The sequence below is a fragment of the Sapajus apella genome, unplaced genomic scaffold (genome assembly GCF_009761245.1).
Source record: "Sapajus apella isolate SASKATOON/1434 unplaced genomic scaffold, GSC_monkey_1.0 scaffold41, whole genome shotgun sequence".
Lineage (NCBI taxonomy): Eukaryota > Metazoa > Chordata > Mammalia > Primates > Cebidae > Sapajus > Sapajus apella.
The window spans coordinates 5,015,069-5,035,420 of NW_022436981.1; the positions used below are offsets into that span (position 1 = coordinate 5,015,069).

General features: G+C 42.2%; 1 protein-coding gene across 9 annotated transcripts in view; it reads right to left on the reverse strand.

Annotated features, from left to right (window-relative positions):
• Nucleotides 1-20,352, reverse strand: part of ADGRF5 (adhesion G protein-coupled receptor F5) — a 98,216-nt gene that overhangs the window by 38,762 nt on the left and 39,102 nt on the right. For all 9 annotated transcript variants that reach the window (XR_004275586.1, XR_004275587.1, XM_032299618.1 and 6 more), the window contains exons 2-3: nt 14,217-14,342; nt 7,597-7,651 (exon numbers count right to left, since the gene is read on the reverse strand). Coding sequence is in view for 7 of the 9 variants with exons in the window: in XM_032299618.1 (XP_032155509.1) it covers nt 7,597-7,651; nt 14,217-14,318 (157 nt within the window). In the remaining 2 variants the exon portion in view is untranslated. The remainder of the gene's footprint in view (nt 1-7,596; nt 7,652-14,216; nt 14,343-20,352) is intronic.

Below are 20,352 nucleotides of genomic sequence, written 5' to 3' on the forward strand. Positions count from 1 at the left end.
TGCTGCTCCTATGGAGACAAACACTCAGGCAGCCTCTAAGCGTATTTGTTCACATATTTTCCCTTTCTTGCCTCAAGGGAGGTGATACTTGCTCATTCCATCTCTTCGGTGATACTGGATAAATCAGTGACGATAGCAAATGTAACAATAACAGCAGCAGCTGCATTTATTCATCATCTGTTAGGTTCTAGGGCCATGAGAACAGTATGCATACATCTGTTTGGCAGATGGCAAAATAAGGTTCAAAGAGTTGAGGCCACTTTGACAGTGTCAGTGCTGGGATTGGAAACATTTTTCTGACTCCGAAGTCCATTGTCTCTTCATCATACCCTGACACATCTCAGATGGAAGAAGATAATGAATGAGACCACTTTTTTTTTTTAACACTTTAAGTTCTGGGATACATATGCAGAACGGGCAGGTTTGTTATATACATGTACATGTGCCATGGTGGTTTGCTGCACCCATCAACCTGTCATCTACATTAGATATTTCTTCTAATGCTCTCCCTCCCCTAGACCCCAGCCACTGACAGGCCCTGGTGTGTGATGTTCCCCTCCCTGTGTCCATGTGTTCTCCTTGTTCAACTCCCACTTATAAGTAAGAACATGTGGTATTTGGTTTTCTGTTCCTGTGTTAGTTTGCTGAGAATGATGGTTTCCGACTTCATCCATGTCCCTGGAAAGGATATGAACTCATTCTTCTTATGGCTGTATAGTAGTCCACGGTGTTTATGTGCCACATTTTCTTTATCCAGTCTATCATTGCCAAATGAGAACACTTTGTAAACCTTAAAGTACTATTAAAAATATTAGTTATTATTGTTAAATGTGTCTTTAGAACTTGGTGTACAATTCCTAAATTCTAAAATAAAATCAAGTTCGAAGGCAAAATGATTGATAATAAATCAAAGAATTATGTAAACCTTTGTTTAATTCTATTCAACGTAATAAATGTCTTAAAAATTCACATTCAGGTCTGGGCGCAGTGACTCACACTTGTAATCCCAACCCTTTGGAAGGCCAAGGCAGGCAGATCACAAAGTCAGGAGTTCACGACCAGCCTGGCAACACAGTGAAACCCATCTACACTAAAAATGCATTGTGACTCATTGTCACTGAAACTTGTGTATTTTGATATTAAGCCTTGCTAGCCTCATTTGTTTGTTCCTTGATTTAATGATTTACCTGTAATTTTACTGTTTATTGAATGTCTATTTTCTAGGTACTGCACTAGGAGCTAGAGACACAGGGTAAGTAAAAGGAGCAAAGCCCTGTCTTCCAGGATCTTTCATCCTTATGCTGGAGGCAAAAGATAAGTTTACATTTTAATTTAATGAAGGAAGGTAAGGAAACAGTGACAGGACAACAGGGAGGATTTTTGTTTTGTTTTGTTTTTGAATGGTTACAAAAGACCTTTCTTAAGCAGTGAACTGTGAGCAGAGACTCAAATGTAGTAAGGGGTGAACCAGGAAGCTATCTGGAGAATGTCACTTTAGGAAGAGTAAACAGGTATGAAAGCCCTGAGATAGCAACCCTCTTGGCTTGCTGAGGAACAGCAAGAAGATGCCCACAATCCCCCAGTACACACTTGCAATTGGTCATTTCTTCTTTTCTGAAGCCTAGAACAATATCATGGTCCTATAGGCAAACAGCACATAGAGGCTGTGGCTGAGGCTTCTTCCCCTGTAACGTCCCAGGGCAACAGGATCAGCACCTAAGGAGCAGCTTAGATGCTCAGGTATCAGCATGACCCACATAGCGGTGGGGTTAGAGGCTCGCTCGCCTTGCTCCCTCAGAAGGCCCGGAGTTGAGGGTTAGAAATGCCTGCCCCTCTCAGCCTGAGGACTTCAGAGCCTGGAAAGTGACATTCCTTGTCTTTCCCCCAACGACTACCAGGGATCAGGAGGAACAGACAGTTCCTCAACATCTGTGTGTGTGTTTTGGATGCACTCCCGTCCTTTTCTGCTCCTCGGGATGTCTGACTCCTGATAGTTTAATGTGTTTTCTTTGCCCCTGGCATTGTTAGCCTGGATTTTTCTGGCTCACTGATGCACTTTGTGGAAGGTAGCCAATTCCAGGTGTCATCAGTGTCACAGACAGAGGCCTATCAGCAGGCCCAGGAGGTACAAGACAACCAGGATTTCCCTTCTCCTTTCTCATAAATCACTGCCAGCCACACAGCACTTATCTTACAGGGACATTTCTGGAAAGTTGGCCATAAGCTGCAACCAACACATTTGGGTCTTAATCACAGCTGTTTAAGCAAACAATTCCACTTTTGCCTGGAAACACTAATGGGAACTATGGTTTGTCAGCGTCAGAGCTTAAGTAGATGCATAAATTAACTTCTTGCCTGCTAACTTCACCCAGGAGAAAAGAGACTGGTTGGTGTGGCTTCCTCTTGACTAAAGGGTTCAATGCAATTTTACCATTGGGATTGGCTCTCCGGTTTCTCCCTATTGGTCTAAGCAAGTAAATGTCAAAAGATACCTACTATTTTGCTTGTTTCTTGACATATGCTAGAAGGTGGCAATTTGGCAGCATTGTCTGTATACTGCTGTGCAATTGCTCTGCAGATGCAGTGAAGGGATCTTATTCTCTCTTCAGGTTTCAGAAAGAGTCATTCACAAAGGAGAAAATAATCAGAACCCAAGGCTATGGGCTACGTGGCAGGTGTAGATTGAGGAGAAAGTGGGCAGCACTGTGTCATCAAATACCAGACTGTGAAGCCTAGGGAAGAGAATTTATTCTACTAGCCATCCATATACCCAAATCATCAAAGTTAGCCCCATTTTACCTAGTAAGATGAAGGCAGATATACCAGTCTTCCTTACTCTTCACAGCTGCTCCAAGAATCATGAAATGGGACTTCATGAGTCAACCAGGAACACATGTTGAAAACTATAAGTCATAACTATGAGCATGGACTTTGGAGCCAGAGAGAATGGGGGAGGAATGCCTTCTGACCTGCGCAGGTCATTTAACTCTGTGAGCCACACTTTGCTTATCTGTAAATGAAAGGTAGTATTTGCTTTGCAGGATTATTGCTAAAGAGCTGGAATTGTACGTGAAAACCCCTAACGAAGTGTCTGGCGTATAGTTGCCAGTAAAATAGTAATTCTGATTATCATAAATATATGATTATGTTCTATGTAGATGTGTGCTGATAGGTCAAGAAATGTTCACGTTATTCACATCAGGCTTCACCTTTGGGAGAGTTAAACAAACAAACAAAACAGAAAAACGTTAATCAGAAAATTTTTTAAAAAACAAAACACTCCCAACATTAAATGTCAAGCTTAAAACCTACCCTACACACCAGCTGAGAGCACCAGGTCTTTAATCTCACTCCACCACCACCACTGCTGGCTCGGAGCACTCAGGCCCACATGTCATCACCAGAAAGACTACAGCCATGACAATCCAAAAATCTGTTCCTCAACCTGGGAAATGCACGGCATTTCCTGGACCCAGACCAAAAAGGGCCAGCACACCCAGGCTGCGAGGCCTACAGAAAGGGCAGGATTTCCACTCTGGCAGCCAGAGACCCAATCTGGGAGGAACCTTACTCTGACTAAATAGATGTGAAAATGTGAGTGTATCCAGTGCAGCATTTGGACATCCTGAATCTCCCTCTCTTGCTGTTTTGTCTCTCATTAGTTATTCCTTTGAAGCCAAAGAGTAATCAATCGGGACTCTTCTTGGAGCACCAGGCTCCAAGACACGCCCCCTTCCCAATTACTCTCAGAAACCTGGAGTGGAGAACTCGGCCAGCCGACTTCTAACCATTAAGAAACATCCACTTTCAGTCGCCTGTGAAAAGTCCCCTTAAGACTGAGTTTGGAGCTTATCTGCAAACCTCCAGAACAAGCTTTTATTTTGAACTCTGGCCTTTACCTGTGACCTTCCAAAAGCACTGTCTTCCAAGTTTGTGCTCTCCTGAAGAGTCACAGGGATTATTGCAGTCCTTCATTCTCAAGTGACACCTGTCCACACCCTTTTGCTGTGTTTTTCAAAATGTCTTCAGCGAGCATTTCCTCTGCTTCTTTTCTATCTCACTCCATGGCCAGGGTTGCGTGTCCAGACTGCCGAGCCTCTTGGCTGGTTTCCCAGGCACTAATTTCTTCATGTAATTTATTTAACCATAACCTTTGAAATACTTTTCACTTAGGGGCATTCATCAGTCACCTCTCTGTGCCAGCCCATCAGCTGATCCAGAATTCACTTCCTGATGGAATCCTGATGTGACTCAGGATCTTTCCCACATTCTTATTTCCCTCTGATCTGTTACAGCCACTCATTGTCCTAAGCAGCTCCATGCTTTTTCTTGCCTCTGGGTATTGTGCATGCCTTTTTCCCTACAGAATTTTGACAAAGTTTTCCTAAAATGCCAACGCCTATATCACAGCATCTGTGTCCCTGCTTTCAAGTGGTTATATGTGACTGGTACAGAATATCTTTGCTGGACTGGAGGTAGATCAGGCCCTTTCAAATGCAATACTATTTTATAAATAAACCGATTTTCTTTGTTTTAAATTTATTAAAAAAAACTATTAAAAGGAAAAAAAAAACACCAGATAATCCAATTAACATTTTTAAAGTAATATTAACATAACGTTATTTAATCTTCCTAACAACCCAATAAGGTAATAACTCTGAGATATGTATGTGTATGTAAATGTGACATACATATGTGATACATATATGTGTAATATAATATTTTGTCCATATTGAACATGTACAGACTTTTATTCTTGTCGCTATTACTTAAAAAGTACAGTACAACTATTTACATAGCATGTACATTGCACGAGGTATTATAAATAATCTAGAGATAATTTTAAATATATGCAAGGATGTGCATAGGTTATATGCAAATTTACACAATTTAATATCAGACACTTCAGCATATGCACATTTTGGTATCTGAGGGGTTCCTGGAACCAACCCCTTAGATGCCAAAAGAAGGACAACAGTATACACACACACACACACTCACACACACGTATACATATATACACACACATGCATGTATACACACACATATATGTATGTGTGTATATATACACACATATAAATTCAAAGGGACAGTTAGGTTACGTAACTGACCAGTCACTTGGGTAGAAATTCATGGTGTGCTGAGAATAAATATAAATATTGATCCCATCTTTAAAGATGATTCTATTCCAAATGCTAAAGATTTGGTCCGGTGACTCAAAAAAAAATTCCTGACCTAATTTTTTTTCTTTTAGAAGCTTTGTCTCCCTGTGACATCCAGGCTTCAGAAAGGGAGAGGTATGTGTACGTGAAAGGGAATCGCACCATGAAAATCAGAGCTCAGTTCTAACACCTCGCTTAACGAACACACCGAGCAGAACGCACAACTCCATGTGGCGTCCTGTTGAAGGTAACGTTTCCTGTGGCTTCCTTTCATCATTTTCCTGGAGAGTCATCTTCTTAACTGCAACTAACATTCTGGATATCTGGGGCCTAGTGCCTGGGCCTTTCTATGGCCATTTCTTACTTCCGCAATTTTGTAAAAGTACCAAGGTCAATCCATCTTCTGCAGATGATAGGTTGATTCATTAACACTTCCCAAATGACTCTAGCCGCCTGAGAACACAGAGGGCCATGTATAATAAATAAAAAACATGTTTTCATGGTGATTTAATGTCATCATGATTGTTTTTAATGAAATCACACCTGGAAAAATTTTGGAATATCAAATCCTTAGATGTAGAAATGGTTTCCTCCCCAAGGGCTACCCTCTCACAGTGTCACCGTGGGTCATAAACAGCCTGGCTCAGAAGAACAGGAAGACATTCCTTTTACAGCTGTAGTCACCCACTGCTCCTGAGGAAGCTGGCAGCCTGAGCCCTAGAAGAACCTGGCAGAAGCCTGGAGCTGCAATTCACTGGCTAGTAGTTTGATTTTAAAAGGCAAAAGTCTTTCAAAATAGCAAATAAGCACATTCCTGGCTCTGTTCCTGTCATAGGGTGCAGAAAAGTTTAAGGGTTTGTCAGGATGGAGTAGAGATAATGATACCTGTTTTAGAGCATGGAACATACAGATTGTGCTATAGGTCACTTCAAGGAAGGAGGGAGAAAGGGAGGGTGGATCCCACAGGGCTAACAAAACGAAGGCTGAAATAGAAAAGAAAAGAAGGGGAAGAGAAAGGGAGAGAGGAAAACCAACAGTGGTATGATCTTCCCATCAGTATTTTAAGAGCTTAATAAAATGTGGTCAAATTCTCATTTCAAGCACTGGACACTGCACTGTGAAAGGCTCTAACAGATGCCTCCACTCCGACCTCAGGGTAACCCTGCCTTCTTGGGCAACCTACTATTTCTCTTAGACTGACTAGATGAAGTCACACATGCCTGAAGAAATGATTCCATCACAATGTGACAGGGTAAAACATTTTTCTTTCTAGAAGGTTGGTACGGCCACTCAACCAGCAGACACTTCCCAATAGGAATTGAGAAAGGTGTAGCTGTAACGTGAACGTTCAAGTGCTTCATCTGTTTGCTCACTGGTTGAGAAAGAAACTGGGCTTGATGCCAGGCTACAGAGATAAGGAGAACTCAAGTAAGTGCTCCTCTACTGGGGGTGGCAAATAGGAAGTAAAATAATTACAGTGCTTTGGGACAAATGTTGTGAATGGATACGTGTCAAGGGAAATGGGAACCCAGGAAAAGCAATCCCTGATGCTCTGGGGAATGGATGGGAGGCTTAACAGGGCCGGAGTTCATAGACCTTGAGACTTCAGTGGGAGTCTCCCAGGTAAACAAAGGGTGACGACGGGCAGGGTGTTGATGCAGTGAAAGGGAACAGGAGATCAGGTGGGAAATGCACAGAAGGCCTGGTGAGTCACGAGCAGATGATTGGCTTTTAGTTCCAAGGCCAAGGGAGACCATGAAGAGTTCTAGGGAGGGAAACGACAGGATCGGATCTGTGCTTTTGAAGGGCTGCTGTGCTGGGAGCATGAGTATCAGTCCTGGGAACACCCAGCCTGCAGTTGTTCCCTGACATCTGCGCAGGGTCCACCCAGGATGGGATTTGAAGGTGGCTGTGTCAGTATTCACAGCTCTTCACCTGCCTCTAACTCTCCAAAGGGCTGAGTCTTGTATTTTCTAGACCACCCGCTTTAGAGGCGGGTGGGAAAATTGGAGTGGGAAACAGAGGAGGAGGACTTGAGCCTTGTGGTTAGATTGCTTCAAAAGATAAAGTCCTGAGTGAAATAACTTTTCTTGTAAAGGCAAAAAGAAAGGCTTCTGGATGCTGGGGAGAGAAGTAGGCTGTTTGGTGACACAGGAGAGCAGCTGAGGAGAGAGCCACAGGAAAATCCTAGGAATGTAAGGAACGGTGATGGTGATGGGGAGGGAAGGGAGTTCTTACATGTTGCTATGACCCAGTTACTCTCATCTGGTAGAGAATGGAGCTTCCTAGTAATTACTTTTGCAAATCACGCTGTACTATATGACCCTGATGCCCTTGGAGACTGAATTGTGTATGCTACAATGTTTTAAAAAGTTGCAACACATATCATTTGAGCAGACTTATAAAAGAGATTGCCAAGCCAGAGTTTACATACCGGCTGGTTTTTGCCTCAATGCCTCTTCACCAGCTAGTTCCTGTTCATGAAGACGCTGAAAAGAACATTTGAGAAAGTTGTTAATGCTAGAGAAGTCTTTTCACCATGGTTCCCTGCTTAGATAGCCCTAAATGTTGGAGCTGAGCTTAAGGCTGCAGATTTCGGGTCAGCACCATGTGCCCCGTGGATGCCAGGCAACAGCAATGAAATGGTTTGGAAAATGAAGTAGAGTTGCTACTGCAGTGTGACCTAGGAATTCATTTTTTTTTTAGACCAGTCTCTAGAGCAAGAGCAGAAGAAATCACCATATCTGACTTTCTCAGAGTTCCTGTAGGTTGAATCCTGTCAAGAAATATAAATGATTATAATGTTCTAAACTTGTACTTTCTGCCTGACTCGAACTATGAATCATCCCAGTGACCTTCAAGACAAGTCTCACGACCTCCTTCTTAGCACTCAGCCTGTCCCCACCTCAATTTTTCTGCTGTAGTAGGGCTCTTTAACCATTGGGTGTGCTTAGAAATTATTTCTTCTGCTTCTGATCCTTTTTCTCCTGGATGGTTCTATTGCTGGTTTCTGTAGTAGGAACTAAGAGAGCCTGCCCTAGAGTCAGACTGCCTGGGTACAACAGTGTGCCACTTACTCTATGGCTTTGTGACTTTGGAGAAGTTACATATTCTTGCTGAGCTTTAGGGTTTTATTTTTCCTGTACCATGGGAATAATAACAGTATCAATTTTATAGGATTGTTATGAGAACTAAGCAAACTACAGTATGGCATACAGTGAGCTCTTAATACAGTTTAGCTATTAAGACACCGTGCTGTGACTAAAAGTAAGGACTCTGCAGACATTGAGTTCAAATCCTAGCTCCATCATAAAATTACTGTGTGACCTTGGGCAAATCAGCTAACCTTTCTGTGCCTCAGTCCTTACCTACCGAATGCAGATGAATATAGCTTATCTCAGAACGTTGTTGCGAGAACCAAATGTTTAATTGATGCAAAGCACTGACAGTAATTTTGGTTATATGGCAAATGCTATTCGGAGAGGGGTCATCAAGGTGTTCTGGGGCATCATGCTGCACCTGCCACCTGGTGCACTTCTGTGAAGTTCATCTCCTTCATCATGTAGTTTTTTTGTTAAAGAATAAGCATTGATCACTTTCACTCATGGGCTCACCACCAGTTCTGCAGCTGGTAACACAGCCTGTACCATATCTTGACCTGACATGGATTTCCTAGCTCGTCCCTGCCTGCCTGCAAGTTTTCCTGTGATGTGCTTTCCACCTCAAACTCCCTTCACACTCAGCAGAAAAGCCCCGCCTCTCTGAAGTCTGCCAGATAACCCCTGACCACAGAGATCTGTGCTTTACCACAAACTCTACATGTCCATGACCGCCACCTGGGGCAGAGCTCATTCTGCCATCAGGGTTGTCTACCACTATTTTCTAGGTATCTCACATCATCACAATGACAAACATAATACTTCCTAAGATGTATTTAACATCCTGTGCCGGGACAATCTAAGAGGTAGATGCTGTTATTATCCACCTTTCACTAATAAGAAAGTACAGGCACAGAGAGGTCCAGTAACTTGCCTATGGTCACACAGACTTCAATGGCAGAGCTAGGATTCAAACCCAGCCAGCTCCAGAGTCTGCACTTGTCGACGTAGGCACTGCATCACCTTATCAGCAGAGACCTGGGAAACTGGCTTTGTCTCAGGGAGCCGGTCTCTCTACCCAGCACTGCTTCTCTCTCTGTCTCTATAACCTCTTTCTATTCCCTCCTCCGTTCCAGTTAATAGTTCCCTTGGCTGGTCTCCCTCCTCTTACTAAGTTACATTTTTAGGAAAAGATCAGAAGTCAGCAATTTACCACTCAATGTTAGGTTTACCTGCTCCCCTTGCTGATGCCCTTAGGAGGTACTGGTTGAGGAATGTATTAAAGTCAGTAGGAAATGGGGAGGGACTGTGCACTTGATAGTTCATAAATGTTCTTGAACAAATTAATAGAGGAATGACGGATGATGATTGGAATTTCAAAAGCCCAGTTGCTGCTTTATTTACAGGGAAGTTATTTTAGAGGTACTTGAATGCAGGAACTGAAGGTGCAAAGTCAATGTATAGGGCTGGTTCCGGCCCAGCTTCCCCTGGAGAATGCTTTGGCTTTGTTCCCAGACAAAAGGAAGGTTCTCCCTGCTTTCCTGCCTCCATCCTCTCTGGTGCCTGGTAGGGAGGAGGAAGTGGCCACTGGGAGCTTTCTCTGTTCACACTTCAAGGCAGCAGTAAGAGGACTCAGTTAGCACAGGAGAATATGACCACCAGTGGTCACCTTTGGGCAGCTCTCCCAGGTCGAGTTTTCATTCTCTCTGCTTTCAATAGGACTAAAGCAGAGAGGTCTTGCCTCTTGTCTTGTCAGTTACGTGTTAAAATCAAGGTATATTTCAGTTCTCTCATGCAGCAATTCTCTCATCTCTCTGTGAGAATAGAATCGCTTGTCTCTGCTGCCCCCAGTGTGATTCAGTAGGTCTGGGGTGAGGTGCAGGAAACCACCTTTTCAACCAGCGCATCTGTTGACATGAGTCCATCTTTTGGAAATACTACTTTTTGAAGATTTCCTGAATCTTTATAGTGATCATCTGGAACCTTCAGGGCACATCTTTGCAAAGTGCTGCTTGCACAGCTCACAGCTCTGTTACCTACAGCCTCTTTGTTGTCCAATGAGAACAACCTACTTCTTATTTTAAGCCCTGCAAACATCAGAGATGATGGAGGAAAAAGCACACTGATGGCAATAAAGCCCTCTGAGGAGCTGGTGTGGAAATGGGGTCAAAAGCCCTTGACCATCCCCAGATTCAAGGAGGTACAAAGAGCTGGCTACTAAGTCACAGGACCTGGATTTGAATGGAGCAAATGGTCACACCAAGAACTGAATCCCACAGTCTCAGATTCTCAGGAGAAGTCGTTCATTCCCTCTAATCCTCTGTTTCTTACATTATGAAAAATACTAAGTGCTGAGGCACATCGGGTGCTCAGTGCAGTCTCTGGTTGTGGTGTATGCTGTGTTATCTGCTGGCCTGGACTCACTGGGGACCAGCCTTACCATCCTGAGTCCTCATGTCATCCCAGCTTGGGGAACTGTGGGACTCCAGCACTTGCCCTTCCTCTCACACTTTGGGTGCTGGGTAGAACTCACAAGGGAGCATAGGCTTGCCAGGGCTCCCAGGGCTCGGCAGTGTGTTTACTTCAGACAAGGAAACAGAGCTTCCAATTGGACCTCCCCGTGCCTGCTCCATCTGTGTGAAGGTGTCCAGAGGACTGTCTGATCCACAGTGGACAGTGCTGTCCAGAAGGAATTTCCTGAAGGCCAAGCTTCAGCCGGAAAAGACAAGGTCACCAATTCCAGGAAGTGCCCCACCTGTCGGACATGATGACTTCACACATAATTGTTGTGGCAATGGGGCAGGGCGGCCTGGAGTGGAGGTAGGTAATCAGTCAGGAATGAGAGATGGCTTTTTATTCATGAAGAAGAAAATTCCCAGGGAGCAGGATGGCAAACGAGGTGATAAGCAAAGGATCCTGCTTTCTCAAATCTTACCCCTACTCACTCGAGCCCTGCCATATACCTGAAACCTCCAATTTAACATCTTTTCTACTGTGTTAGAAAACTGTCTGAGCAAGAGTCCTCTAGCAGTATCTCCTCATGTAAGTATATTTAGAGGGGTTTATTTATATTCAAAGTAATTGCAAAAGCTGCAATTACTTGTGCACCAGCCTAATACTAGAATGTTAAAAATAACTGCAAATTCATAAGCACTTGGGCTCTGTGCTAGTCACCGTGCTGCGGCTTACATGTAGGACATTTAAGCCTCACAACAAACAAATGAAGGAGATATGATTTAGTCTTATTTTATGTGGAGGAAACAGGCTCAGGGAAATGAAGAAAGTTGACAAAGTTTCGAAAGCTAATGAGAGTCAAAGCTGGGCTTCCACTCAGGCCTGATATCAAAGTTGAGTATGCACAGCCTGTAACTCTAAGAGTGGTCACTGGAGCATGAGCCAGGGCAGCGTGTGTGAAAGCCAACATCCTGGCCCCACCCAAGCATACTGAGCTAAATTCTGCACTTTAACGAGGTCTCTGGGCAGATCTGTGCACACATGAAAGTTTGAGAAGCACTGGGCTACATCACCACCCTTTAAAAGGCCTTCACCCCACATGTGTATATTCATGTTCATAGGCACATTATTCACAACAGCCAAGAGGTAGAAGCAACTCATGTCCATGGATGGATGAATGGACAAACAAAATACAGTACATACATAAAACAGGACATTATTCAGCCTTAAAAAGGGAAGAAATTCTATAATGGGTAAACCCTGAGAACAATATGCTAAGTGAAACAAGCCAGCCACAAAAAGACAAATACTCTGTGATTCCACCTACATGAGGTATCTAGAATCACCAAATTTGTAGACACAGAAATTAGAATAGTGGTACCAGCAGCTGTCAGTGGAGGAGGAAATGAGGAGTTACTGTCAAATGGGCATAAAGTTTGAGTTTTGCAAAATAAAAGAATTATGGAAATTAGATTTACAATAATGTGAATATACTTAATACTACTGAACTGTATGCTTGAAAATGGTTTTAAGACGTTAAATTTTATGTTAGGTGGTTACCACGATTTGAAAAAACCAAGCCCATCACTACACGTTGCATACATATTGCATTTAAGATGGTAGAAGGTCAATCATGGAAACTGGGTGGCAGCTTAGGGCAGTGTAAACTGATCAGGCAGCCTCAAGCACACTTTTCCAATGGGAGTCCTCAGCCTTTGGGTTATAGGAAGGCATTATACCTTGAAGGATAGATCTAGCAAGGAAAAGTGGGGTCCTTTGGGGTGAGTGGTAGGAGCTTCCAGGAAGATGGAGTTCACATTCTACCAAGAGCCCTTGGAGGTCAGCTTCCCCTGACCAGCCTTCACCACCAGGTAGATGAAGGGGCTTTGCCAGGGCCATCGCTAGGAGGGCAGATGTGGCACAGAGGGCAGGCACTGCTGCAGCCAGTAGCACTAAGAAACACTGGAACAGAGCAAAGTTCACCCCATTGCTGAGATAATCTCAGGTCCTGGCTTTTACCTCACCTACCTTGGATAGCCAGAGTTCTGCACTGCTATGTGAATTCGCAAGAAGCTTTAGTGTTTCCCTCCTCTGTTTAGATGGGCAGGCTATTGTGTGTGAGTGTATAGGTTGTACCCTGCATACTGGAGTTTGGAAGAGATGACACACCATATATATCCCCCAAGTCATGAGAGAAATAAAGAAAAGACAAAGATAACCTAGGTCAAACAATGAAAGAACCAAAAATGGAAATAGGAAGAAAGCGCGTAGCCGGGAAACAAAATCCTAAAGGTAAGATCAGGCAAGCATTTTGAAAATGATATCAAATGGGAATAAATGATGCAAATTTACTTGCTTAAGTTTGATTTAAAAGAAAAAAATCAAACACACATTGTTTACAAGGGAATAATAAAGTGGGATATAAAGGCTTAAAAAATAAAGGACAAAAATCAAGCAAGCACACAAACAAAAGCAGACATGACAACTGGAATAGCAGACAAATAATTAAAATATAACATACAAAGTAGGGCAAAGAGGGACATTTTATCATGTTAAAAATGTACCAGTGAAGCTCTAACAACAGTGACTGACAAAAAAAATAGAACTGAAACATCTGAAACAAAAAAGTGGAAAATACCATTACAATAAGAGAAATAATAACAGCAAACACTTAAATAACATTTATTATGTGCCAGGCACTGTTCTAGGGCATCTTAGGGTATAAACTAATTCCATTTTCATAACGATCAAAGAAAATCAGTACTACTATTAGTATCATTTTACAGATGAAGAAATTGAGACAGAGAGAATTACATCAGTCTCCAAAGATTTCCAATGAGGAACATGCCCTTTGATGCAGGGAGAAGTCTAAGTAAGGAATAGCCTGAAAATTTCCGGAATAAGCGGGTACTTGTCCTTCCCTTTACTTAAGCTAAACTCTCATTAACTTTCCAAAGACAAAAACACCTGGATAATTTGTCAGCAAAGGTCTTAGATGATGTCTATGGTCCCTTCAGCTATATCAGTCTGTGATTGAGACACACACAGAGATTAATGTCTTTTGGAGCATGTTCTAGTCTGATAACCCAGTTAGAATGAATCCTTTGAGAACATACATTCTGCTCAATCTTTCAAATCTGTTTTGTTGTTATTGTTGTGAGTTTCACAGACTGGACACCTCAGGCCTAGTGATTGCAATCTAGTGAAGGAAGGAAGCCTGGGAGGTTTCTCTTGAAGTTACATTGATGTTCCCTTGACACCACTACTTATTTCAGAGCATAGCAAGTGGTCGCCCAGCAAATACACTGACCTACGTTTATATTCACCTCTTCTCCTCATTTGCAACATTTTTTCTTATGTTGCAATTATGGGAAGAATTTTTTTCTTCTCTCCCTAAACATTTTTCTCCCTAAACTTTTTAAAAGAACCATTGTCATTCTGTAACATTCCCAAAACTGAGAAATGTGACAAGAAAAATTATAGCAGATATGGGTGTACTCACCAAAGGATGAATAGTAGATTCAGAATTCCAGTTCAGTGTAGCTTTGGAAGAATAAATCACAATAAACATGAGGCACAAGGTGGTTCTCCTTGGGGATTTCATGTCTTCAAGTTTGAGGTGGTTGGGCTGAAATGGAAATATGATGGTTTAGAAATACAGCAATTTATTTCTTAAACAAGGAAAGAACTCTCAAGCCCTGTCTTGAAGGTCATCCTACACGAGAACCTTTTCAATAGAGAGAGAAAAGGACGGAGGAGCACGAAGGAAATAACTTAGCATTCTCCGCCCAGACCTTTGGGTGATGATCATATTAGGATAACGGGGGTTGAGAGGCTGAGAATGGTACATGTAAACAGGAAAAGGTAGCAGATGCATGTGTAAGAAATATTTTAAACACTGTCATCTAGTACACATAAGTTATGAACAAAAAAACTGAATAGGGAACACTTCAGTTTTGCTACATGCAATGTACTTTGGTATTTTCAATTCTATCATAAAGTATCTTACCCCATTTTTAATTTAATTCTGGTAGCAACCCACTGAATGGACTTCATGACTATGAATAGACTATGATCCATTAGTGTGAAAACTGCTGGACTTGGTTATAAAAATGTAAGTTGTATCTTATAGTATCATTTCATATTATAATGCATACTATGGAATATTAGTATCATTATATATCTCATCTTATTCATTGATTTTTAAAAAATTTTTCATATTATTTTATTTCTATTTTTTGAGACAGGGTCTCACTCTATTGCCCAGGCTGGTCTTGAACTCCTGGCCTCAAGCAATCCTCCTGCCTCAACCTCCCGAAGTGCCAAAATTACAGACGTGAGTCATCATACCTGGCCTTATGTATTGATTTTTGAAAATTCCCTTTATAATGCTGATGATAACAGCTTCTTGGTGACCAGATTAATCATTCTTGCATTTAAAAAGTATGGCGTCACATGGAATAATCTCGACCCTAGAAGGTCTGGGGACCAAGGCAATCTACTTTGTGCACACTCCTCTCCTAATGGCTTTTCTATGCCCATGTGTTGTTGTCAAAAGAATGCTAGACTAAGGGACACAATGTATGGGTTAGGATCCGGGATTACTAGAAACTGTGTCCTTGTGTAAGTCATTGTCTTCTCTGAGTCCAAGTTTGCCCGTCTCTAAAATGGAAATAATTGTACCACCCCTAATTCTCTCTCACAGTTTTCTGAGACTCAGATGAGATTAAAGACCATGAAGAACTCCAGAAATGCAGGCTGCAATAATTATTATTCTGATTGTCAATATAATCCAGAAAGCAACCATCCAGAAGGGAAGGCTTTGGCTGCAGTGTTGCAGGGAGCACCAGGAAAGCATGGCCAGGATAACACACTGATGATAGGCCAGGTTTACATGCCAGGGAAAATCGTATTTCAATCGCCAGCTGCCAATGGCCACCTTTTCCTCTTCCTCAGTGGAAAACTGGAAAACCGATCCAATTTGCAAATTTGACAATCAAACACATTTTTTAAATTCTGAAACTCAATGGTTTGGGGGAAATGCTTTGCAATTTAGGTTATAGCAATTGTTTAAGACCAGATGCCTCTGCTGTGGGGAAATCAAAGCAATGCCCTGCTTAATTTTCTATTGGAAGTTTTCTCTCCCTTATTGAAAGACGGTGTGACTTTGTGGGTATTGAACAGGCTAATATAGAATGAGTCAGGTATTTGAGAGGCAAAATAGTTTTTTCAGGCTCCAACCTAGTACGTCATACTAATTGGTTCCCTACCTAGGCAGTTAATCAAGGAGAAGAGACTTAGTAACTGAATAGTTAATGAGCCTCCCTTCGAATCTGATAACCAAGGAAGGACTCACATACTAGAAGGACTAGAGCTGGCTCCATATCTTTCTACAGTTTCCCAATGTCAGCAGTGCATCCTTTTGTTTGGTCAGAGTTAGCAAGAATTCCAATGTTCCCAAGTAGTCATGTCTGGCCCTTTGTATAGGCCATTGGCCAATACTGTCCCCATCTTCCCCCACCCTCTGCCTCTGCTGAGACAATTTTGGATAAATTAACATCCTTATCTATGTTGACTCATTTGTTGACAACAAGATCACAAGCCAAAAGAAATGGAGTTGTAGGAAGGACCCCACCACGGGGAGGAGGGTGTTCTCTGGATGCAGAACGTGACATACAGTCATCAGTTACACAGCAAAGGTCATGGATTCTTCAGTCAAAAGAAAGGAGAAAGCCACTACGTAGAAAGAAAGAAAATAGTCAACATATTTGACAACCAGTATGGCATGGACCTGAACAATGGGAACAGAGATACCAGCTGAAATTCACTTCAGCTTTAGGGGTTGCTGCCACACCTGGATAGAGACCTGAAGACAAACTTTTCTTTAACCCACATCATTAATCGTACAAACCTTCCAGCTCACAGGTATCTGTACTTGTAAGGAAGCAAGTAAAAACGGTATAACTTAGGCAATGGGGGGAAAAATCCTATATTCAAGGCAATTTGTCTTCAGTGGGGCCCCTCTAATACTAAATTCCCCAAAAGTTCATATTTCTTCTAAAATTCCTGGAGTAAATGGCAGACAAAGACTGTGAGACAAAGCGAGAAACAGAGGCAGAAAGAGAAAGAACATGAACAGATGTCATTCCCAATCTCCCTCTCTTTTTAAATTAAAATCTAGGACACTCTCTACTAAAACTCACCAACGTGTGTGAGCCAGCTATTTCTTAGAAAAGCTGGGAAATATGACCTAGCCCTCAGTATTAACCTCGTGGCTGTGAGCAACTTCCTGGTCTCCTCTGACTCCATTTTCCTGTCTGTGAAGTTAGAAGAGAGGGAGAGGAAAATAAAGCACAGCCTGACATCATATGCCAGGAATATGTCATCAAGGTTCTCAGCAACACTGCACCTGGAGGATGAATGGTCTGGGTTCCTTGAAGCCACCATTAATGACGTTCTCTTGCAGAGTGATTTGTGCACCAGGAACCTTCACTGTGGAACTGGCCTGTTCTCACATCTCTTAGAAACAGCCAGTGCTGGCTGGGTATGGTAACTCATGCCTTGCAATCCCAGCATTTTCAGAGCCCAAGGAGGGAGGATCACTTGAAGCCAGGAGTTCAAGACCAGCCTGAGCAACAAAGTGAGATCCTGTATCGTACAAAAAAAAATTTTTTTTTTAATTAGCTTAGTGCAGAGGCATGCACCTAGCTACTCAGGGGTCTGGGGTGGGAAGATGGCTTGAATCCATGAGCTGTGGAGTTCAAGCCTGCAGTGAGCTATGATTTTACCATTCTAGTTAAGCCTGCACCACAGAGCAAGACCCTATCTCTCTAAAAGAAAAAAATAAATAAATAAATAAACAATAAGAAAACAATCAGTGCTTAAGATCAACTCTTCTGTTAGAAATCCTTCATCAGCGCTGAGATCAGAAAACTCGGCCCAGAAAGAGCTAAGTGTAGCTCTTTCTAGGTAGGTAGGAACTGAATCAGTCAGAACTCCAAGAGATCTACCAATGATTCTCAAAATTTTAGCCAATTGGAGCAACCACGTATGATAGGATTATGGGCAATAACTGCTGGTGTGAGAATGACTGTAGGAGCCCAACCTTAAGGGGTGCTCACTATGTTCTAGACCTGCTGCTGAGAACAGGAGCAAGGGTTATGCAAGGGTTATGCCGTCTAACCCTCTCAAGAAGCCTCTGATACTATTAAATTACCCCCACTTTTCAGATATGGAAAACAGAAGCTTAGATGGATGACTAATTCACCGAGACCACACAGCTGATATATGGTAGTGGCAAAATTAGAAACAAAGCAGCCTATTCCTCTGAGAACAAGGTGCCATTTGAGCTAAGAGATCTTCTTGGTGGGAAATTAACCAGCACTTTGGGAGGCCCATGTGGGTAGATCATCTGAGGTCAGGAGTTCAAGACCAGCCTGACGTGAAACCCCGTGTCTACTAAAAAAAATACAAAAAATTAGCTGGGCATGGTGGCAGGTGCCTGCAAACCCAGCTATCTGAGGGACTGAAGCAGGAGAATCCCTTGAACCCAGGAGGCAGAGGTTGCAGTGAGCCGAGATTGAGCCATTACACTCCAGCCTGGGCAACGAGTGAAACACCATCTCCAGAACACAAAGAAAAACTTTACAGACACCTGACCAGGCAACTGGAAAGAAACTTCTAGCCTCACTTTGCCACTAATTAGCTGTGTAATGTGGGGCAAGTCACTTTATCTCTCTGAGACTGTTTTCTTATCAGTAAAATCCAGGGGTTTGACTGCACCCAATGATTTCAAAATTGGGATGCAGGAGTTGGTTTCTTCAAGTCTTCTATTACTATTCTAAAAGTCTAAAATTCTTCAGTCATTTCTACTCAAATGCAGCCTCACTCAGGTTAACTTCTGAGACTGACTGTAACTATCTTGCATTTATCCCCCTACCTCTGACGTACTACACAATCCAGGCTTTCACCGCCCCTCATGTATGCCATAGCAATGGCCTCCTTTCTTTATTTCTCTACTCTCTCTCTCTACAGAGATGCAAAATTGATTTTCCTCAAGCACTCTTCTCACAACATTCCCTTTTCAATTTTTCACTGCTTTCAGAATAAAGGAAATCACTTTCACTGATCCTTAAGGTTCTCCTTAAGGATCAGTGAAAGTGACTTTATTTATAAGAGTGAGCATATGTAATAAACATCTCTAATATTTTCACTACCAAAGTCAGTTGCTTTTTCATAAGCTAAAATAGTGCAAGATATTTTCCAGTGCTCATGCGAAAGTAAGAATGCCAAGTCAATCTTTGAGAGTTAATTTTGGGGGTGGACAGGAGCAATTACTGTCAAACAATTTTCCTGTGTTTGGGAAAATCAAAATAATCCTGCCATTTATTTGTTTTAGGAATCCTCATCTTTTTCTGTCCCTTAGCCCCAGAACAATCACTGCATATTCAGATTCTATCCATCCTTCAATGTCCAGGCAAAGGGCTTCCTCGCAGATGAAGGTTTCCGGATCTGTCCAGTTATAAATAGTCTCTACTTCCCCTGAATACCTACACACACTTAGTCTAGGCCCTTAGCCTTCCTGCTTGTATTATATTTATGGTTATAAATATTCCATGAAGTAAAACTATTTATTCCTTTACTCATCTATTCGTTTGTGTATTCCTTTACTGGAAAAACATTTATGAAGTCCCGTTACATGTTAAGAGTTCTACTAAGTGAAGGGGAAGTAGCAGTAAACAAGATGATGGACCCTGTCTCCATGAAGCTTGAAGTCTAATAAAGTGGATGAACATTATTGAAGAATAAATTACTCAATTCATTGTTTAACTGTGGCTGTGAAAGTGCTACCAAGAAGAATAATCATAATATTAACATTTGTTGAGGACTTACTATGTGCCAGGCACTAAACTCAGCACTGACATTATTAAATCACTTAATCTTTACAATCCTAATGGGGTGGTTTTAGCATGATATCTAATTAAAGGGCACAGATCTAGTATGATATAAAGTTAACTGAGCCACTGAGTGGTTAAATATTTTGCCTGTGATCATACAGCTGGTGAGTGCCAGAGCCAGGATTTGAACCTAGAAAGTCTAACTCCAGAGCTTATTCCCTGAACCATTATGCTGAACTGTTTACAAATGTCTGTATCAAAAGGACATGACTTAGTCTTAGGGATTTGTGGAAGATATTCCAGGGGAAGTATTTAATTGAGTCAAAACCTGAAGCATAAGTTGGAGTTAGCTAAAAACGACAGGGGAGTTTGGAAAAAGGGGAAGGAGATGGTTCTAGGTGGAAAAAAAGATCATGTGCAAAGACCCTGAGGTGAAGAAAGAGCATGAGACATTTGAAGAACTGCAATCAGGCCAGAGTGGCTGGAACATGAAAAGAGAGCAGGTGAAGGGTACAAGGCAGAGCTGGTAAGGTGAGCAGAGGCCAAGGTGGGGAGGACTTGTCATTGCAACTAAAGGATTAGGTAAGATTGATTAGGGAGGCAATAGAGAGACTAGAGAAGGCAGCCTAGGAACAAATCCCCCAGAATTCTAACAATCAAAGGTCCAGTTGAGAAAGACGACCAGGCCAAGACTATTGGAAATTGTGGAGTCCTAATTAGGGAAAAAGAATCAGGCTGGCA